The sequence below is a fragment of the Chenopodium album genome, chromosome 4, assembly GCF_948465745.1.
Source record: "Chenopodium album chromosome 4, dcCheAlbu1.1, whole genome shotgun sequence".
Lineage (NCBI taxonomy): Eukaryota > Viridiplantae > Streptophyta > Magnoliopsida > Caryophyllales > Amaranthaceae > Chenopodium > Chenopodium album.
This window is the reverse complement of record NC_137837.1, coordinates 74,760,767-74,778,627: the sequence shown is the minus strand read 5'-3', so window position 1 is coordinate 74,778,627 and position 17,861 is coordinate 74,760,767. Positions and strand designations below refer to the sequence as shown.

General features: G+C 38.3%; 1 protein-coding gene across 1 annotated transcript; it reads left to right on the top strand.

The window, feature by feature from the left end:
- The first annotated feature begins 836 nt into the window (after positions 1-836).
- LOC145628146 (uncharacterized) lies at positions 837-17,059 on the top strand. Its single transcript, XM_081680459.1, has 6 exons — positions 837-962; positions 8,730-9,110; positions 9,210-9,449; positions 9,533-9,805; positions 16,387-16,577; positions 17,050-17,059. Exons 1-6 carry the CDS (start codon positions 837-839, stop codon positions 17,057-17,059), a joined length of 1,221 nt encoding a protein of 406 aa, XP_081536585.1.
- Positions 17,060-17,861: the final 802 nt, after the last annotated feature.

The following is a 17,861-nucleotide window of genomic DNA, read 5'->3' as shown; positions in this document are numbered from 1 at the left end:
TTGAAGTTGGTGATTTTGAAATAACCATAACCAATGAAAAGAAAGAGGTAGTTCCTAAACCTATTTCTGATTATGATAAAGAAGATTATCAGAAACTTGAACTGAATGCTTTAGCAATAAAGTATTTGCATTGTGGACTTGGACCTCATGAACATAATTGTATCAGGGGATGCAAGTCTGCTAAACAAATTTGGGATCTACTAGAAGTAATTCATGAAGGTACAAATGAGGTAAAACGTTCTAAGATTGATTTGTTGATGTCTTGATATGAAAGGTTTGAAATGCAATCAAAGGAAACAATAGAGGAAATGTTTACTAGGTTCAATGATATTATTAATGAACTGAATTCCCTTGGCAGACACATTCCTATTGATGAACAGGCTAGGAAAATCTTGAGGAGTCTGCCACAAGATGAACGATGGAGATCAAAGGTTATTGCCATGCAGGAAGCTAAGGACTTCACAAAGTTCAACATGGAACAACTAGCTGGATCATTGATGACTCATGAATTACATCTGAGTTCCAACTCTGAAAGTTCCAAAAACAAGAGTCTTGCTCTTAAGGCTCAAGACTCAGAGGAATCAGAAGCCGATGAAGAGGAAATGTCAATGTTAGTTAGAAAGTTCAAAAGGATGATGAACTACAAGAAGTTTGATAGGAACAAGAAATATGCGAGTTCCAGAAACACAACTTGCTTCAAGTGTGGGTCGAAAGATCACTTCATTAAAGATTGTCCGTTACCAAATGGTGAGAAAGGAAAGACAAAGGGCAAGGAGCAATCCAAAGAGTCAAGAGTCTATAAACCTTACTTCACCAAGGACAACGTGAAGAAAGACATGCTGGCTGCTTGGGGAGATTCAGATTCAGAGGAAGAGGAAGACCAACCTCCAGAAGAAACTGCCCATCTGTGCTTGATGGCTAAAATTGATGAAAAGGCAAAGCTGAAGGAACTAGAATCTGAGGTATGGTTTTCTCAAAAAGAACTTAGACATTTCTCTAAAGAAAACCTAATAATAGCTGTTTTAGAAATTCAAGAGGAACTTAAAGAGTTGCATAGAGCTAAACATAAAAGTGATGAAGCTTTGGTTACTTTTAAAGAAAACAATGAGTGGGTTGATAATTTAAAATTTGATATTCAATATAGATTCTTTAGTCTATTTGATGATAATAATTATTTAAAAGAGACTATAGAAAGGCTGAAACATGATAACATAATGTTGAATGTGGAACTATCCTTGATGAAACTCTGTCTCAATGCTCCTGATTCTGAAGTTCCTCCACTTGCTCAATATCCGAATTTTGAAAAACTAAAATCTGATTTGGAAGATATAAAAGCGGATAAGGCAAAACTTGAGGGGGAACTTGAGAAAGCTAGGAAAGGCAAACAACCTGTAGACTACAGAGTTCCAGATTGGATCACCAAAGCTCAAACCAAAAGAATAGAAGGTTTGGGTTTTAAAAGGAAGTTTCAAAAGGAAAAGAAGTATGTTGACCTGCCTAGTAGTATAGTTTGTTATTTCTGTGGGAATACCGGACACAAACAAGTTAAGTGTCCTAAGAAAGAAAAGAGTACACAGAAAAACAAAAAGCATGTAGAACAGATTTGGATCGAAAAGAATAAACCTATTGTTGTTACACAGGAACCCAAGGAAACCTGGGTTCCTGAACCTAATGTTTGATTTCTCATGCAGGTTCCAATGAGGGGGAACAACACTTGGTACCTCGACAGTGGTTGTTCTAAGCACATGACTGGAGACAAATCTAGATTTCTCTCACTGGATGCCTACTATGGAGGAACTGTGACCTTTGGTGATAACATGACAGGAGATATAGTTGCTATTGGAAAAGTAGGAAGGTCAAGTTCCCATGCTATTGATTATGTATTTTTGGTCGAGGGTCTCAAACACAACTTATTGAGTATTTCACAATTTTGTGATAAAGGTAACTCCGTAAGCTTTACTTCTAATAAGTGCAGAATCATTCACAATGACACTGGGAACATCATCTTAGAAGAAACTCGTAAAGGTAACACATATGTTGTTGATCTTAACGAAGTTCCTAATAGCAGTTTAACATGTCTTAGTGTCATTGAGAATGATCCTTTATTATGGCACAAGAGATTTGGACATGCAAGCTTTACTCTACTTGATAAATTGAGATCCAAGGAACTAGTGGAAGGACTTCCATGTATTAAGTTCCTGTATGACAAAGTGTGTGATGCTTGTGTTAGAGGAAAACAGACTCAAGTTTCTTTTAAGTCAAAGAAAATGGTAAGTACCAAAAGACCTTTGGAACTTGTTCATATGGATCTATGTGGTCCTATGAGAATCCAAAATAGAAGTGGTAAGAGATATGTTATGGTTATTGTTGATGATTTTTCAAGGTTTACTTGGGTTTTCTTTCTTGTTAGTAAAGATGAAATGTTTGATGAATTTGTAGCTTTTTTAAAGAAAGAACAGAGAAGAACAGGTAATCCATTGATACACCTCAGATCAGATCATGGTACTGAATTTGAAAATTCAAAATTTAATGAATTTTGCACTAAGCATGGAATGGATCACAACTTCTCTGCCCCAAGGACCCCTCAACAAAATGGAGTGGTGGAACGCAAGAACAGAAGCCTTGAAGATATGGCTAGAACAATGCTGATCTCAAGTGGTTTGCCTAGGAACTTCTGGGCAGAAGCAGTGAATATAGCATGCTATATTCTTAACAGAGTATCAGTGAGAGCCATCACCAACAAAACCCCTTATGAGTTGATCAAAGGGAGAAAACCTAATATTTCTTACTTTAGATCTTTTGCACTAGTAGAAAAAAAGCATTAGGCACCCCCCATATGGCACCGGTTCAGGCTAAACCGGTGCCCAAAACCGGTCTGGAAATGGGCGGGATTTTACCAAAAGAGAAAAGGCACCGGTTTGGCCTGAACCGGTGCCAAAAATTAAAAAGGCACCGGTTTGAACCGGTGCCATTTGAACCGGTGCCAAATTCAAAATAAAAAAAAACCGCGGCTTTCGTCCTTTCTTCTTCCTCTCTTTCTCTTTCATTCCCGTCATTCGTTCTATCCCTTAGCTTCACCAGAGCGAACTGAAGTGCGTGCCTCCCCCTTTTCCCTCCACCACAGCCGCCACCTTCAACGGCCACCAGAGGTGTCGAAAACCACCGCCCCTTTCTGTCATTCCTCCCCTGCCCTTCTGTTTTCCCTTTCTTTCTCTTTCAATCCCTTAATTGCATTGTTCGAAACTCAACACCCATTGCTGCTTGTTCCACCACCGCGCACCGCCTCCACCACTCCACCGCAGCGCTGCCTCCACCATTGCGCACCACCGTTGCTTCCTCCACTACTAGGGTCGTCCTCCTAGCTGCTGCGTGCCCTCCTTGTCTCCTCCTAGCTGCTGCCCTCCTTCTCTCCTTTTATTCAAGGTTTCTTTTTAATTTTTTTTTTTTACATTATTTTCCAATTATATAATTATATATATATTAATTTGTTTTGCATTTTGAACCATTGTTAGTAAATTAAAATTTAGGTTTGAATATAATTTTTCTCAATTTTAGGTTTGAATATAATTGGGAAATTGTGAAAATATTAGAGATTAGTTACCTTGTTACTCAATTAGTTGGATTTTATTATGTTTTAATGGTTAATTTAATGTGTTTTGGTGGATAATTTTGAAATAATTATAGAATATATATTAACCTTGGTACTTAAATAGGTGAAATTTGATATTTTACTTTTAATGGTTAATTTGAAGTTGTTTTGATGGATTATTTTGAATAAGTTAGAGATTATTTAACTTTGTTATTAAATTAGTTGAATTTTGGAATGTTTAAACGGTTAACATTAAGTTGTTTTGATGGGTATATTTGAAGTAATTTGAGATTAGTAACCTTGCTTGTTACTAAAGTAGATGAATTTTATTGGAATGGGTGAATGGTTACTTTTAAGTTGTTTTGATGGGTAATTTTGAAAAAATTAGAGATTAGTAACCTTGTTAGTTTAGCAATTGTTAGTTCAATGAATGATGTGTTTTAGCTTATAAATAAATGAGTGAATTGACATGTTAGTTTAGCAATTGTTAGTTCAATGAATGATGTGTTTTTTTAACAGATTTGTGAATTGAAGCAAGAGTTTAATTAGCTTGAGGACTACATATTGAGCTCAAGTGGGTAGTTGCTATATTGGTATGACTACTAAACTTTACTTAGATATATTTCTTTCTATTCATCCATTTAATAAAAGTTTATTCATGAAATTGCATCTTGTGTATTGTTTAATTGCAAATAAATACAACAATATATAGAATACTTGAATTGCATCATCATATGCCTAGATACCCGTTCAAGGCTTTCTCATTAGGAGAAAGGCTTGAATAGTCCCCGGTTGGGACTGTTCTTGAATGTGTACTCTCACTTAGGTAGTGAATGTATGTTTTCTTTTCGATTTTAAGGAACATCTCGGCTTACCATTTCCTCACTATGTTCTCTGGGTACATATGTGGGTAATTAATTATCTACATCGTGTACTTGGAGAACTAGGGGGAAATGCTGCCGGATTTTCCTTAAAATTGGAAAGTTGACATACATTCACTAGTGAGAGTAGATATTCAAGGATGGGTTAGGTTGGAGTGATAAGGACCCTTTGGAAACATGCATTTTTTCACTATATGAATGGTATATTCACGTTTTGTACTTGAATTTGATTTACATAAAATATGTAGCACTTACACATTATAATTATATGGTGCTATATATATGTTTAGAGACAATTTACTAAATGGAGAAGGATCGTGGTTGGATGTATGGTAGACGCGATACATTGGAATTTTGGAATGGGGTTCAAGAGTTTTGCGAGAGGGCTTTAGCTTATCAACGCACACTGGGAGGCAAAGGCCTTTATTGTCCTTGTGTTGATTGTAATTGTGTGAATGTGGTCGATAGTGTTGAAATCATTAGAGATCATGTATTATGTCGTGGGTTTAGGAAATTTTACCATGTGTGGATTTGGCACGGAGAAAGTGGAGAGTACAGTGGGGATCTTGATCGGAATGATGTGCGTGTTAGAAGCACTGAGATTCATGTGGACGAGGAATACGAGAATGATGAGTATATTGTTGATAATGGTGAGGATGGAGCCGATGAAGATCAGGCGGATGAGGTCGAGGATGAACAAGTGGATGAGATGTTGCAAGGTGTTGAAGGTGAAGTGTTTGAATTATTATCGGAGGCTTCCAAAAAGCCTTTGTATCCCGGGTGCAAAAAATACTCCAAACTATCGGCCGTGCTAACACTTTTCAACATTAAGTCGAAGCATGGGTGGACGGACATCAGTTTTACTTCTTTGTTGACCGCATTAAGTGATATGTTGCCTGATGGGAATGAAATTCCTAAGTCTTATTATTACGCAAAGAAGCTCATGTGTCCCTTTGGTTTGGAGTATAAGAAGATACATGCATGTCCTAATGACTGTATTTTGTATCGAAATGAGTATGAAAAACTGCAGGAGTGTCCACGATGCAAGCGGTCGCGGTACAAGCGCATGAGTTGCAATCCTGGCACGGAGGGACCTCCTGCTAAGGTGTTGTGGTATCTTCCCATTATTCCAAGGTTTAAGCGTCTGTTCTCAATACCAAAAGACGCTAAAAACTTGAGGTGGCATGCAGAGGGAAGAAAGAAAAACAGAATGCTGAAGCATTCAGCTGACTCTCCACAGTGGAAGAACATTGATTTGAAGTTTGAGGAATTTGGTAATGAAGTCAGAAATTTAAGGCTTGGGTTGTGCACGGACGGGATGAATCCATTTGGCACTCTTAGTACCCAACACAGCACATGGCCGGTACTTTTAGTGATTTATAATTTGCCTCCTTGGCTGTGCATGAAACGTAAGTATGTAGCTTTCACTGCTAATAACTGGTCCTAAGCAACCTGGAAACGACATAGATGTTTACCTTGCGCCGCTTATTGACGACTTGAGAAAGATGCGGGACGAAGGGGTTTCCGTTTTCGATGCTCATCAGAACGAGATGTTCACATTGCGTGCAGCCCTTATGTGGACCATGAATGACTTCCCTGCATATGGCAACTTGTGTGGGTACAAGGTCAAAGGGAAAAAAGCATGCCCCATATGTATTGATGACACATCAAGCGTATACCTGACTCATTCTCACAAAGATGTGTACCTACGGACTCGAAGGTTCCTTAGGCGTGATCACCCGTACCGTAGGCAGAAAAAGGCTTTCGATGGAACCGTGGAAGAGGATACTGCGCCTAGACCATTGACTGGTGCTGAGATTAGTGCTCGGGTGAAAGGGATACAAACGGTGTTTGGAAAATCAGAAAAAACTGTGGTCTCAGCTGCTCTGTTTAAGAAAGAATCAATCTTTTGGAAGCTGCCGTACTGGAGAGAACATGACGTTAGGCATTGTCTTGATGTGATGCATATAGAGAAGAATGTGTGTGATGCTCTTTTTGGGACGCTTATGAATATCCCAGGCAAAACAAAGGACGGAAAGGGTGCACGGTTAGATTTGCAAGAGATGGGGATTCGTCCAGAATTGTGGCCTCAAGAAAAGGTCAGAAAGGGAAAGGAGCCGAGAATAGAAGATGAAAGTGTTTCGAAAAAAGGGAAGGAGAAGAGCAAGGGAAAGGGAAAGGCCAAAGATGCGTCAAAGAAGAAAGTTAAGGGTAAAGGGAAGGATGAAAAGAATTATTTACCCCCGGCTTGCTATACATTGTCAAGGGTAGAGAAACGTATGTTTTGTGCATGTTTGTACGGCATTAAGGTTCCATCAGGGTACTCATCTAACATGAAAAGATTTGTAACCTTAAATGGAGAATTGAAGCTGACAAGTATGAAATCCCATGATTGTCACATTATGATGCAAGTATTCCTACCGATTGCAATCCGTGGTATTCTACCGAAACACGTGAGGGAAGCGATTACAAGCCTTTGTTCGTTTTTCAATACAATTTGTAGCAAAGTTCTTGATCCTTGTACACTAGATGCTTTGCAAGCTGATGTGGTTGTGACTTTGTGCAAATTTGAGATGTATTTCCCACCCTCATTTTTTGACATAATGGTTCATCTGGTTCTTCATTTGGTGCGTGAGATTAAGTTGTGCGGTCCAGTGTTCATGAGGTGGTGCTACCCTTTTGAAAGACACATGGGTACATTACAAGATAAAGTACGGAACCGAGCTCAACCTGAAGGAAGTATAATGCAAGGGACAGTGGGTGAGGAAATAGGTAACTTTGTGGCGGACTACATAGCCCTTGCTCAACCTATTGGTCTTTCTACTTCTCGACATGAAGGTAGACTTGATGGTCATGGCACAATTGGGTCGAAACGAATGTCACCAGACCGAGATCAGTTCTTACAAGCACACCTTTATGTGTTGCACCATGTTTCAGATGTGCACCCATATTTAGACGAGCGCATGGCTTGTTTGCGTGCCGAATTTCCATCCAAAGGTGAAAGGGCACTTATGCAGTTGCATAATAAGAAATTTGTTGATTGGTTTCGTGAACGAGTAATGAGTGGATTGAATGATACTAATGTGACCGATACAGTACGGTGGCTTGCGTACGGTCCTAGGGATGATGTCCGTTCATTTGAGGGATATGACATCAATGGGTACACTTTTTGGACCGAGGCTCGTGATTTGAAATCTTCCTCCACCCAAAACAGTGGTGTAACTCTTGTGGCATCGTCAAGGGAGTTTGCAAGTTCTAAGGATAAATCACCTGTCGATGCAGAGTTGTCATACTATGGTCGAATTCAAGAAATATGGGAGCTTGATTATTGTGACTTCACGGTTGCTCTTTTCAAGTGTAAGTGGGTTGATAATATCAGGCGAAACGTCAAACATGAGGACTTTACTCTTGTAGATCTTGGCCACTTGAATGATAGTGCGGAACCATTTATCCTTGCATCTCAAGCTAAGCAAGTGTTCTACGTAACTGACCCAATGGATTCAAAATGGTCTATAGTGCTAGCTGGCAAAAGAAGAATCCTAGGCATTGGAGATGTTGAGGATGAGGAAGAATATGATGCGTTTGATGATTCAGCACCTTTCACTGTTCCTAGACCTGGAGTACTAAATGACATAGACAACGAAGCAGGTTATATGCGATCAGACCACAACGAAGGAATTTCAGAATGAGGTAGTTTGATTAAAAGTTAGTAATGGTTTCATTGCAAATATAGTTTAGTTATCATGTATATAGGAGCATAAGTAGGCGAAAATGATATATTTGTAGTTTGAAATTGCCTAAGTGTACTCATTATCATGCATATACAAGGTTATAGGACCATAAGTAGGTGAAACTGGCATAAATAGCTTCTACTTAACCCAACTCCTTTGTTTTGTGTATGAACTAACATTTATTCATTCTAACAACCTATTTTCCATATGTAGATTGAAATTGGCATTTTGTACTCATTATCATGCATATACAAGGTTATAGGACCATAATAAGTAGGTGAAAATGGCTAAAATAGCTTCTACATAACCATAATAACAATCATGCATATACTTTACTATACACTAATATTGTTTTATGATTGCTTTGACAGGTGCTTATATCTCATGGCGGACGATCATGATCCTCGTTTGGTAGAGGACATTGACGATGATGAGTATGAGGACGAGTACGAGGATGAAGACTCCGATGATAGTGATGCTCCTTATGATGTGAATAAGGAGGATGACTTGGGTGAGCTAGAGGATCAGGCTCAAGATGAGTTCGAGCGTAGGCTTGACGATTTTGAAATGTCAGTTGAACGTGCACCGGCCATTGAAAATACAGCACGTGAGATTGTTGGTGAGAACCCGACTCCTGAAAGTCAAGGCCAAGGACAAGATGAAAACAACACAGGTGGTGGAGGGGGGGAAAAGGCACCGGCTGAAAGAAAAACAAGGGGTCCGACGAGAAGCTTTAAGAAACCGGACGGTCCCATGGTCTTAGAGTATGACAACAAAGGCCAACCCGGGCCCAAATGGCGTCGACAATATGCTAATCAAGTTGGCTTATGTTCGCGGAAAATCCCCATTACACTTGTAATGCGGCAAGTACCTCCGGGTTTGATTCAAGCATTTTGGGATGATACAAGGGTAAGTGTGTTTTTGGCACATTTAGACAATTTAAGATACCTTAACCTTATGATTGTTTTTAAATAGAAACTAATAATCGGTTTTAATTTGTGCTTGCAGAGGCAGTTTTCTATTCCTAATGATCCCGAGAAGAAAAGGGTGTTTGTCTCTTTATTAGGGGAAAGATTCAGAGGCTTTAAGACCAAGTTGACTAATCGGTGGATCCATAAGAAGAAGAAGGTGCAAACAAAGAAGAAGAATGCCAAAGAGGATAACCGTCTCCCGTGGCAAATATGGCCGACCGTGTCAAAAGATGATTGGGAAGAGTTCGTTAGAATGAAGAGTCAAAAGAGAGCCATTGTAAGTTTGTGTAAATCTGATGTCAATTGAATAATAGCTTGACACTTTTTGTATTAATGAGACTAATATTTTTTGTTTTGTAGGAACTTCGAGAGCAAAATCAAGCGAATGCAGAAAAGAAGGAATACGTCCATCGTATGGGTCCTAAGACTTTTGCTGAAAAGAGACCTGAGTGGGCCGCTTCGGGTTTATACCCTAAAGCGCTTCTAGTGGCATCGAAGGAACCCTCTAGTTCCACGATCACTACCTTGGTGAGTCGTGCCGGTGATTTCTTTTGTTCTCTCCATTCGTTTGATAAGAAAACCGGAAAATGGTTCATCAAGGGCCCGGAAGCCAAAAAACTGGCGGATAAGCTAGTAAGTTACCTATGAATTGTTGAAATTAAGTCACTTTTGCATCTAATCACTGTACAAACCGTTAACTGTTTTACTGACCTCATTTTTCCTTATGCTATAGCTTGAGCACACTCAAGAGATGGTGGAGGGCAAATTTGAACCAAGTGTGGAGAATGACCCTTTCACCATGGCTTTGGGAAGGCCATACCATCCAGGACGAGTAGTAGGTTCGGGAGGGTCATTGCTTGGATGGAATAAGGTGATGGGTCCCGAATACACAAAATCGGGTACATCTCGAGCCAGTGTTAACTCACCGGGGGAGTTGGATGCCAAGGTGGCATCAATTAAGGAACAAGTACGCAACGAGTTAGTTGGTGAATTGAATGCTTGGGCGAAGCTGATGAACTTACCGACTTTGCCGTTTCTCACTCGTATCCCGGTCGACTCATGTTCTGAACCAAAAGGACAAGGAGAAGGTGATAGACATGGAGGAGATGAGATACGTGGTGAAGATGTGCCACCTCAGGTAAAATCAATTGGGTTATTAAAAGTTTTAAAATACCGAGTTAATTGAGATTTTAGGTGCAATGATTGATGTACTGTTGCAGGTTCCTACTCCTACACATGCGGACTCGAGGGAGCTTGAAAATCCAACACCGCATGAATTTCCAGAGTTACAGGTGATTTGTAACCCTCTACCTTAATGAATTTTGTTATATCTATGCTGTTGTAAAAGTCCTATTTAACTATATTCTTTTTATATATATACTTGTGTAGGAAGACACCCGGTGTGCACTTCTAGCCCCGGGGCATGCAAATAGTACCGTGTTGAGTTTGGTGGCGTATGGTAGTGCCCAACCGACGACGGGTGCTACGGCGGGGCCACATCATTACTCGGTTGGGATCGATTCAGTGGTTGCGGGGTTCGAAGACATCCCACTACCCGTACCGATAGAGGAGGTTGAGATAACAGCGCTTTGGCAAGCTGTAGGTAGCTTCGTTGATTGGCCACGTGCATGGGTGAAGTTGATTAATAAGGAGGTAAATTAGCTACTCACTTGACTATTTTCTTCATTTCTCAACTTTTAAACTCCTTGCATATCAAAACAACTCATAATCACATATTTATAAGTGTTTGTCATTTGAAATTACATTAAAATCGCTAAGTTCTAAGGTTTTGGGTCCAATTCATCAAACTAAAGCCACTTTGAGCCGAAATGGCTACTCACTTGCCTATTTTCTTCATTTCTCAACTTATAAACTACTTGCATCTCAAAACAACTCATAATCACATATTTATAAATGTTTGTCATTTGAAATTACATAAAAATCGCCTAGTTCTAAGTTTTTGGGTCCAATTCATCAAAAAAAGCCATTTTGACCCGAAATGGCTACTCTTTTGGCTATTTTCTTCATTTCTCAACTTATAAACTCCTTGCATCTCAAAACAACTCATAATCACATATTTATAAGTGTTTGTCATTTGAAATTACATAAAAATCGCCAAGTTCTAAGTTTTTGGGTCCAATTCATCAAAAAAAAGCCATTTTAACCCGAAATGGCTACTCACTTGGCTATTTTCTTCATTTCTCAACTTATAAACTCCTTGCATCTCAAAACAACTCATAATCACATATTTATAAGTGTTTGTCATTTGAAATTACATAAAAATCGCCAAGTTCTAAGTTTTTGGGTCCAATTCATCAAAAAAAGCCATTTTGACCCGAAATGGCTACTCACTTGGCTATTTTCTTCATTTCTCAACTTATAAACTACTTGCATCTCAAAACAACTCATAATCACATATTTATAAATTTTTGTCATTTGAAATTACATAAAAATCGCCTAGTTCAATTTTTTTTTTTTTTAAAAATAAGCAACTTCCGCCGCACCGGGACACCCGAGGGAGCCGCCCCCGCTGCCGGAACAGCAAAGGCAGCCCCAACGAGGCCACAGAAGCCCCGACAGGTGGCTGCCAAGGCTGTAGCAGCCACGACAGGTGGCTGCCAGACTGCTGCAGCCTCGGCAGCAGCCTGCCTGGGCTGCTGCAGCCTCGGCAACAGCCTGCCTGGGCTGCTGCAGCCTCGACAGGCGGCTGCCATGGCTGCTGCAGCCTCGACAGGTGCTGCTACAGCCATGGCAGCCGCCTGTCGAGGCAGCAGCAGCCCAGGCAGGCTGCTGCCAAGGCTGCAGCAGACTGGCAGCCACCTGCCGTGGCTGCTACAGCCTTGGCAGCCACCTGTCGGGGCTGCTGTGGCCTCGGCACGGGCTGCCTTCGCTGTTCCGGCAGCGGGGGCGCCTCCCTCGGGTGTCCCGGTGCGGCTGCCGTTGCATTTTTTAAAAAAAAAAAATTTAAGCAATTTTCATCATTTCATCAAAAAGTAGCCATTTTGAGCCGAAATGGCTACTTACTTGCCTATTTTCTTCATTTCTCAACTTATAAACTCCTTGCATCTCAAAACAACTCATAATCACATATTTATAAGTTTTTGTCATTTGAAATTACATAAAAATCGCCAAGTTCTAAGTTTTTGGGTCCAATTCATAAAAAAAAAGCCATTTTGACCCGAAATGGCTACTCACTTGGCTATTTTCTTCATTTCTCAACTTATAAACTCCTTGCATCTCAAAACAACTCATAATCACATATTTATAAGTGTTTGTCATTTGAAATTACATAAAAATCGCCAAGTTCTAAGTTTTTGGGTCCAATTCATCAAAAAAAGCCATTTTGACCCGAAATGGCTACTCACTTGGCTATTTTCTTCATTTCTCAACTTATAAACTCCTTGCATCTCAAAACAACTCATAATCACATATTTATAAGTGTTTGTCATTTGAAATTACATAAAAATCGCCAAGTTCTAAGTTTTTGGGTCCAATTCATCAAAAATAGCCATTTTGACCCGAAATGGCTACTCACTTGGCTATTTTCTTCATTTCTCAACTTATAAACTCCTTGCATCTCAAAACACCTCATAATCACATATTTATAAGTGTTTTTCATTTGAAATTACATAAAAATCGCCAAGTTCTAAGTTTTTGGGTCCAATTCGTCAAAAATAGCCATTTTGACCCGAAATGGCTACTCACTTGGCTATTTTCTTCATTTCTCAACTTATAAACTCCTTGCATCTCAAAACACCTCATAATCACATATTTATAAGTGTTTGTCATTTGAAATTACATAAAAATCTCCAAGTTCTAAGTTTTTGGGTCCAATTCATCAAAAAAAGCCATTTTGACCCGAAATGGCTACTCACTTGGCTATTTTCTTCATTTCTCAACTTATAAACTCCTTGCATCTCAAAACAACTCATAATCACATATTTATAAGTGTTTGTCATTTGAAATTACATAAAAATCGCCAAGTTCTAAGTTTTTGGGTCCAATTCATCAAAAAAAGCCATTTCGACCCGAAATGGCTACTCACTTGGCTATTATAAGTGATTGTGAGTTGAAACTTATTATTTCTCAAACTATTTCAGATTTCCAATGGAAGCAAAACTTCAAAGAGAAAGAGGGTGGAGAAGCCTAAAAGAATTGATCAACCTAAGAAGAAGCTTAGTGAACAACAGTCCAAGAGTGAACAAGCGTCGAAGTTGCACTCTTCGAAAGGTTCACCCATGCCACCTACTCCAATTGTTGAAGACATTGTTCTTCAATCGCTCTCTACTGACATGACCTTTCTTCACAACCGTGCTTGTCATTTGGTCGATCCCATGGAAGTTGCACTTCCTAAGGCAATGTTCCACTATGATGAGGATGCAATTGCATGGTTCAGCAAAGAAGATGTGAAGGAATTTCTACGTGGTACTTCAATGCCCACATAAAGTTCATACTTTTTTCAAGTTATTCAAATTGATGGTGATTATCCTACATCTGATAAATTAATCAATGTTCATGCACGCAGAGCACTACAGGAGCACTTAACTGACACTGATTCTCCTTGTAAAGTTGGGTGGTTATGCCCCGAGCAGTTATCCACTACTAAAATCATAGGCAACCCCCATGACGTGTTGTACTATGTTGAACAAAGTATAAGGGAATCAACGCGTGCGGGAGACAAGTTCATATTCGCCCCATGTTATAGAGAGTATGACTAACCATGTCAAATTCAATCGATTTGGCCTCATTATATGTTGACTCCTAAATATTAATTACCTTGTCTATTGTGAACTTATGTAGGGAGCATTGGAGCCTCATGGTGATTTGTAATTCCACTAACACAATTTATCACCTTGATTCAGCTCGATCATCGGAGAAGTGGCTCGTGAAGTCTATATTGCAAAAGTAAATATATATAGCAACCTATAGTGATGATTATTGCTAATAATAACTAATTTAGTAATCATACGACTAATCAAATTTGATTGTATTTTTTTATACTACAGTGTTATGAAGAAGCTACATTGTCGTGCTCCAAAGGGTCCAACATGGTAGACACCGTTGGTAATTTACATGATATTATTGTGATTATCTTGAAAATCTATGGTAGTAAATATTTGCTCATTTCCTTTGCATGTTTCACTGATGTGATTTGTTTGTCATATGCTAGTGCGCACAACAAGAGAATGGACTTGATTGTGCTTTGTATGTGATGAGATTCATGCTTGACATTGTGACTCATTGTACGGACACTCAACAGCTTGATGAGGTAAGTCCTAAAACTTCTTGAAATGCTATATTGATGTGATTTCACGCCTTAGACACCCAACAATGGCATGTTATGAGAAACAAAAAAGCTATTTCACAAGAAAGGTAGAAAATGGGCTGAATAGAAGTCATATGGGCCATGTTAGGGCCATTTTGTGTTAATATGCTCTTTTGATGTGATTTCTTTCCTTATACACATATAACTAGATAATATTGACATGTTATGAGATAAATAAAGTTCATTTAATAAGAAATGTAGGAAATGGGCAAAGTAAGGTCATATAGGCCATATTCGGGCCATTTTGAGTAAAAAGCGTTGTAAACCTTAATAAAATGCTCTCCTATACAATTTTAGGGCTTACACACATACAACTACCCAACATTGACATGTTATGAGAAAGAAATAGTTCATTTGATAAGTAATGTAGAAAATGGGCTACATAGAAGTCATATAAGCCCTATTTGGGCCATGTTGAGTAAAATGCGTTGTTAAACTTCTTGAAATGCTATATTGATGTGATTTCTAGCCTTAGACACCTAATATTATCCAACAATGACATGTTATGAGAAACAAAAAGGCTATTTCACAAGAAAGGTAGAAAATGGGTTGAATAGAAGTCATATGGGCCATATTAGGGCCATTTTGTGTTAATATGCTCTTTTAATGTGATTTCTTTCCTTATACACCTATAACTAGATAATATTGACATGTTATGAGATAAATAAAGTTCATTTAATAAGAAATGTAGGAAATGGGCAAAGTAAGGTCATATAGGCCATATTCGGGCCATTTTGGGTAAAAACTGTCATAAACCTTAATAAAATGCTCTCCTATACAATTTTAGGGCTTACACACATACAACTATCCAATATTGAAATGTTATGAGAAAGAAATAGTTCATTTGATAAGTAATGTAGTAAATGGGCTATATAGAAGTCGTATAGGTAATATTTGATAAAATACATATTTTTTGCCTAATTAATTATTTTTAAAATAATGTTTTTGTATTTCAAGTTTTTCAAGGTCCAAAAGGATAGTCCGTTGACAATCAAGGAGCTTAATGAAGTTTGTGACATGTTGGCGTCTTTCATCACCTTCAACATGTAAATGGCATGCATTGTAATTGTAAATTATTTATGTTAACTTTTGAACTATATATAACTTATTATTCATTATATATGTGTACTTACTATTATTTGTATATGTAAGCAACTTTTTTTTTTTTTGTATTGCGTTTGGGAATATTTATATCTATATATATATATAATTGAATTCTTGTATCTAATATTATTTTTGTATATAATAATTAATAATATTATTATTAGTTATTATAATAATAAAATTATTAATTATTATATTTAATATAATTGCTGGAATTACAGGGTATTATTATTGCAGGTTTTTTTTTTAAATATTATTGCACGATTGAAAAAAAAAAAAATTATACAAAAGGCACCGGTTAGGCAGGAACCGGTGCCTAAACTATCCACCACCCAAAAAAAAATGGCGGGAGAGCAGTATTAGGCACCGGTTAACCGGTGCCTATTAAACCCTATGGCACCGGTTTTGAACCGGTGCCAAATAGGGGGTTTTTGGCACCCCTCAAATAGGCAGCGGTTCAAACCGGTGCCTTAGACCGGGTTTGAACCGCTGCCTAATGCGTTTTTTCTACTAGTGTTGGTTGTAAATGTTTTGTTCATAACAATGGTAAAAGGAACTTGGGAAAGTTTGATGAACGTAGTGATGAGGTTGTATTCTTAGGATATGCCTCTAATAGTAAAGCATATAGAGTTTATAATAAAAGAACAATGTGTGTTGAGGAATCTGTACATATTATATTTGATGAAACTGAACAGTCTTTAAATGATGTACAGGAGTGTGATAATGATTTCGAAACTGGACTTGTCCGCGAGACAGATCCAGAGAAAAATCAACATCATTGCAGAAGCAGCAAGTGGAAATTGGTGAGCAAACGATTCTGGAAGCAAATGAAGAACCAGAAATGGAGAATACTCCAGGAAATCCTGCTCAAGAACAAGATCAAAATCAGAATGAGGAGAATCCTGTTGAGGTTCCAACTGAGGCTCAAGAACAAGTTCCTACAGAAGAACCAGTAAAAAATGATCAGGAAAGATTGTATCCAGTGAAGGACTTTACACCTAAACGATGGAAACATCAGAAATCACATCTTGTAGATGCAATCATGAGTGATATTACAAAAGGAACTCAGACTAGATCTCAGTTTAGGAACTTCTGTGCATTTTATGCATTCCTTTCTTCTATGGAACCTAAGAATTATGTTGAAGCTTTAACTGACGCAGACTGGATTAATGCTATGCAAGCTGAACTAAATGATTTTGAAAGAAATAAAGTATGGCATCTGGAACCTAGACCCAAAAATAAGAAGACAATAGGCTTAAAGTGGGTGTTTAGGAACAAGCTGGATGAGCATGGTATTATTGTCAGAAATAAAGCAAGACTAGTTGTACAAGGTTTCAATCAACAAGAAGGAATAGATTATGAAGAAACATTTTCTCCAGTAGCCAGGTTAGAGGCTATTCGTTTACTTATTGCTTTTGCTGCTTATATGGGATTCATGTTGTTTCAGGTGGATGTAAAATGTGCATTTCTAAATGGTTTTTTAAACGAAGAAGTCTATGTGGAACAACCTCCTGGTTTTGAAAATCCAGAGTTCCCAAACCATGTCTACAAGCTTGACAAAGCTCTCTATGGGATAAAGCAAGCTCCTAGAGCATGGTATGAAAGATTGTCAAAGTTCCTGTTACAAAATGGTTTTAAACGTGGCAAAATAGATAAAACTTTGTTTTTAAAATCAAATGGAATTGACATATTAGTTGTACAAATTTATGTTGATGATATTTTGTTTGGTGCAACTAATGAATCTTTGTGCAAGTATTTTGCTGACCTTATGAGTGGAGAATTTGAAATGAGCATGATGGGAGAATTAAATTTCTTCCTCGGACTGCAAATAAAGCAATCTGAGAAAGGAATCATGATCCATCAACAAAAGTATATCAAGGAACTGATCAAGAAATACAAACTTGAAAATGCTAAGACAAATGATACTCCTATGGGCATTGCAACCAGATTGGATGATGATCCATCTGGAACTTGTGTTGATCAACCTATGTACAGAGGTATGATAGGATCTTTACTTTACCTAACAGCTAGTAGACCTGACATATCTTTCAGTGTAGGTTTGTGTGCCAGGTTCCAAGCAAACCCAAAGGAGTCTCACCTGAAAGCAGTAAAGAGAATCCTTAGATACTTGAAAGGAACTGATGACTTATGTCTTTTCTATCCTAGAAGTGACTCATTTGATTTACATGGCTTTACTGATGCTGACTATGCAGGTGATTTGGTAAATAGAAAAAGCACTTCAGGTATGGTACAGTTCTT

Bases quoted from the DNA above. Each gene is read 5' to 3' on its own strand.
- LOC145628146 (XM_081680459.1), top strand. From the start codon at position 837: ATGCTGGCTGCTTGGGGAGATTCAGATTCAGAGGAAGAGGAAGACCAA. The intron at 9,111-9,209 runs GTAAGTGTGTTT...TTGTGCTTGCAG, and splicing joins CATTTTGGGATGATACAAGG to AGGCAGTTTTCTATTCCTAA. The intron at 9,806-16,386 runs GTAAGTTACCTA...ACATCATTGCAG, and splicing joins AAAAACTGGCGGATAAGCTA to AAGCAGCAAGTGGAAATTGG.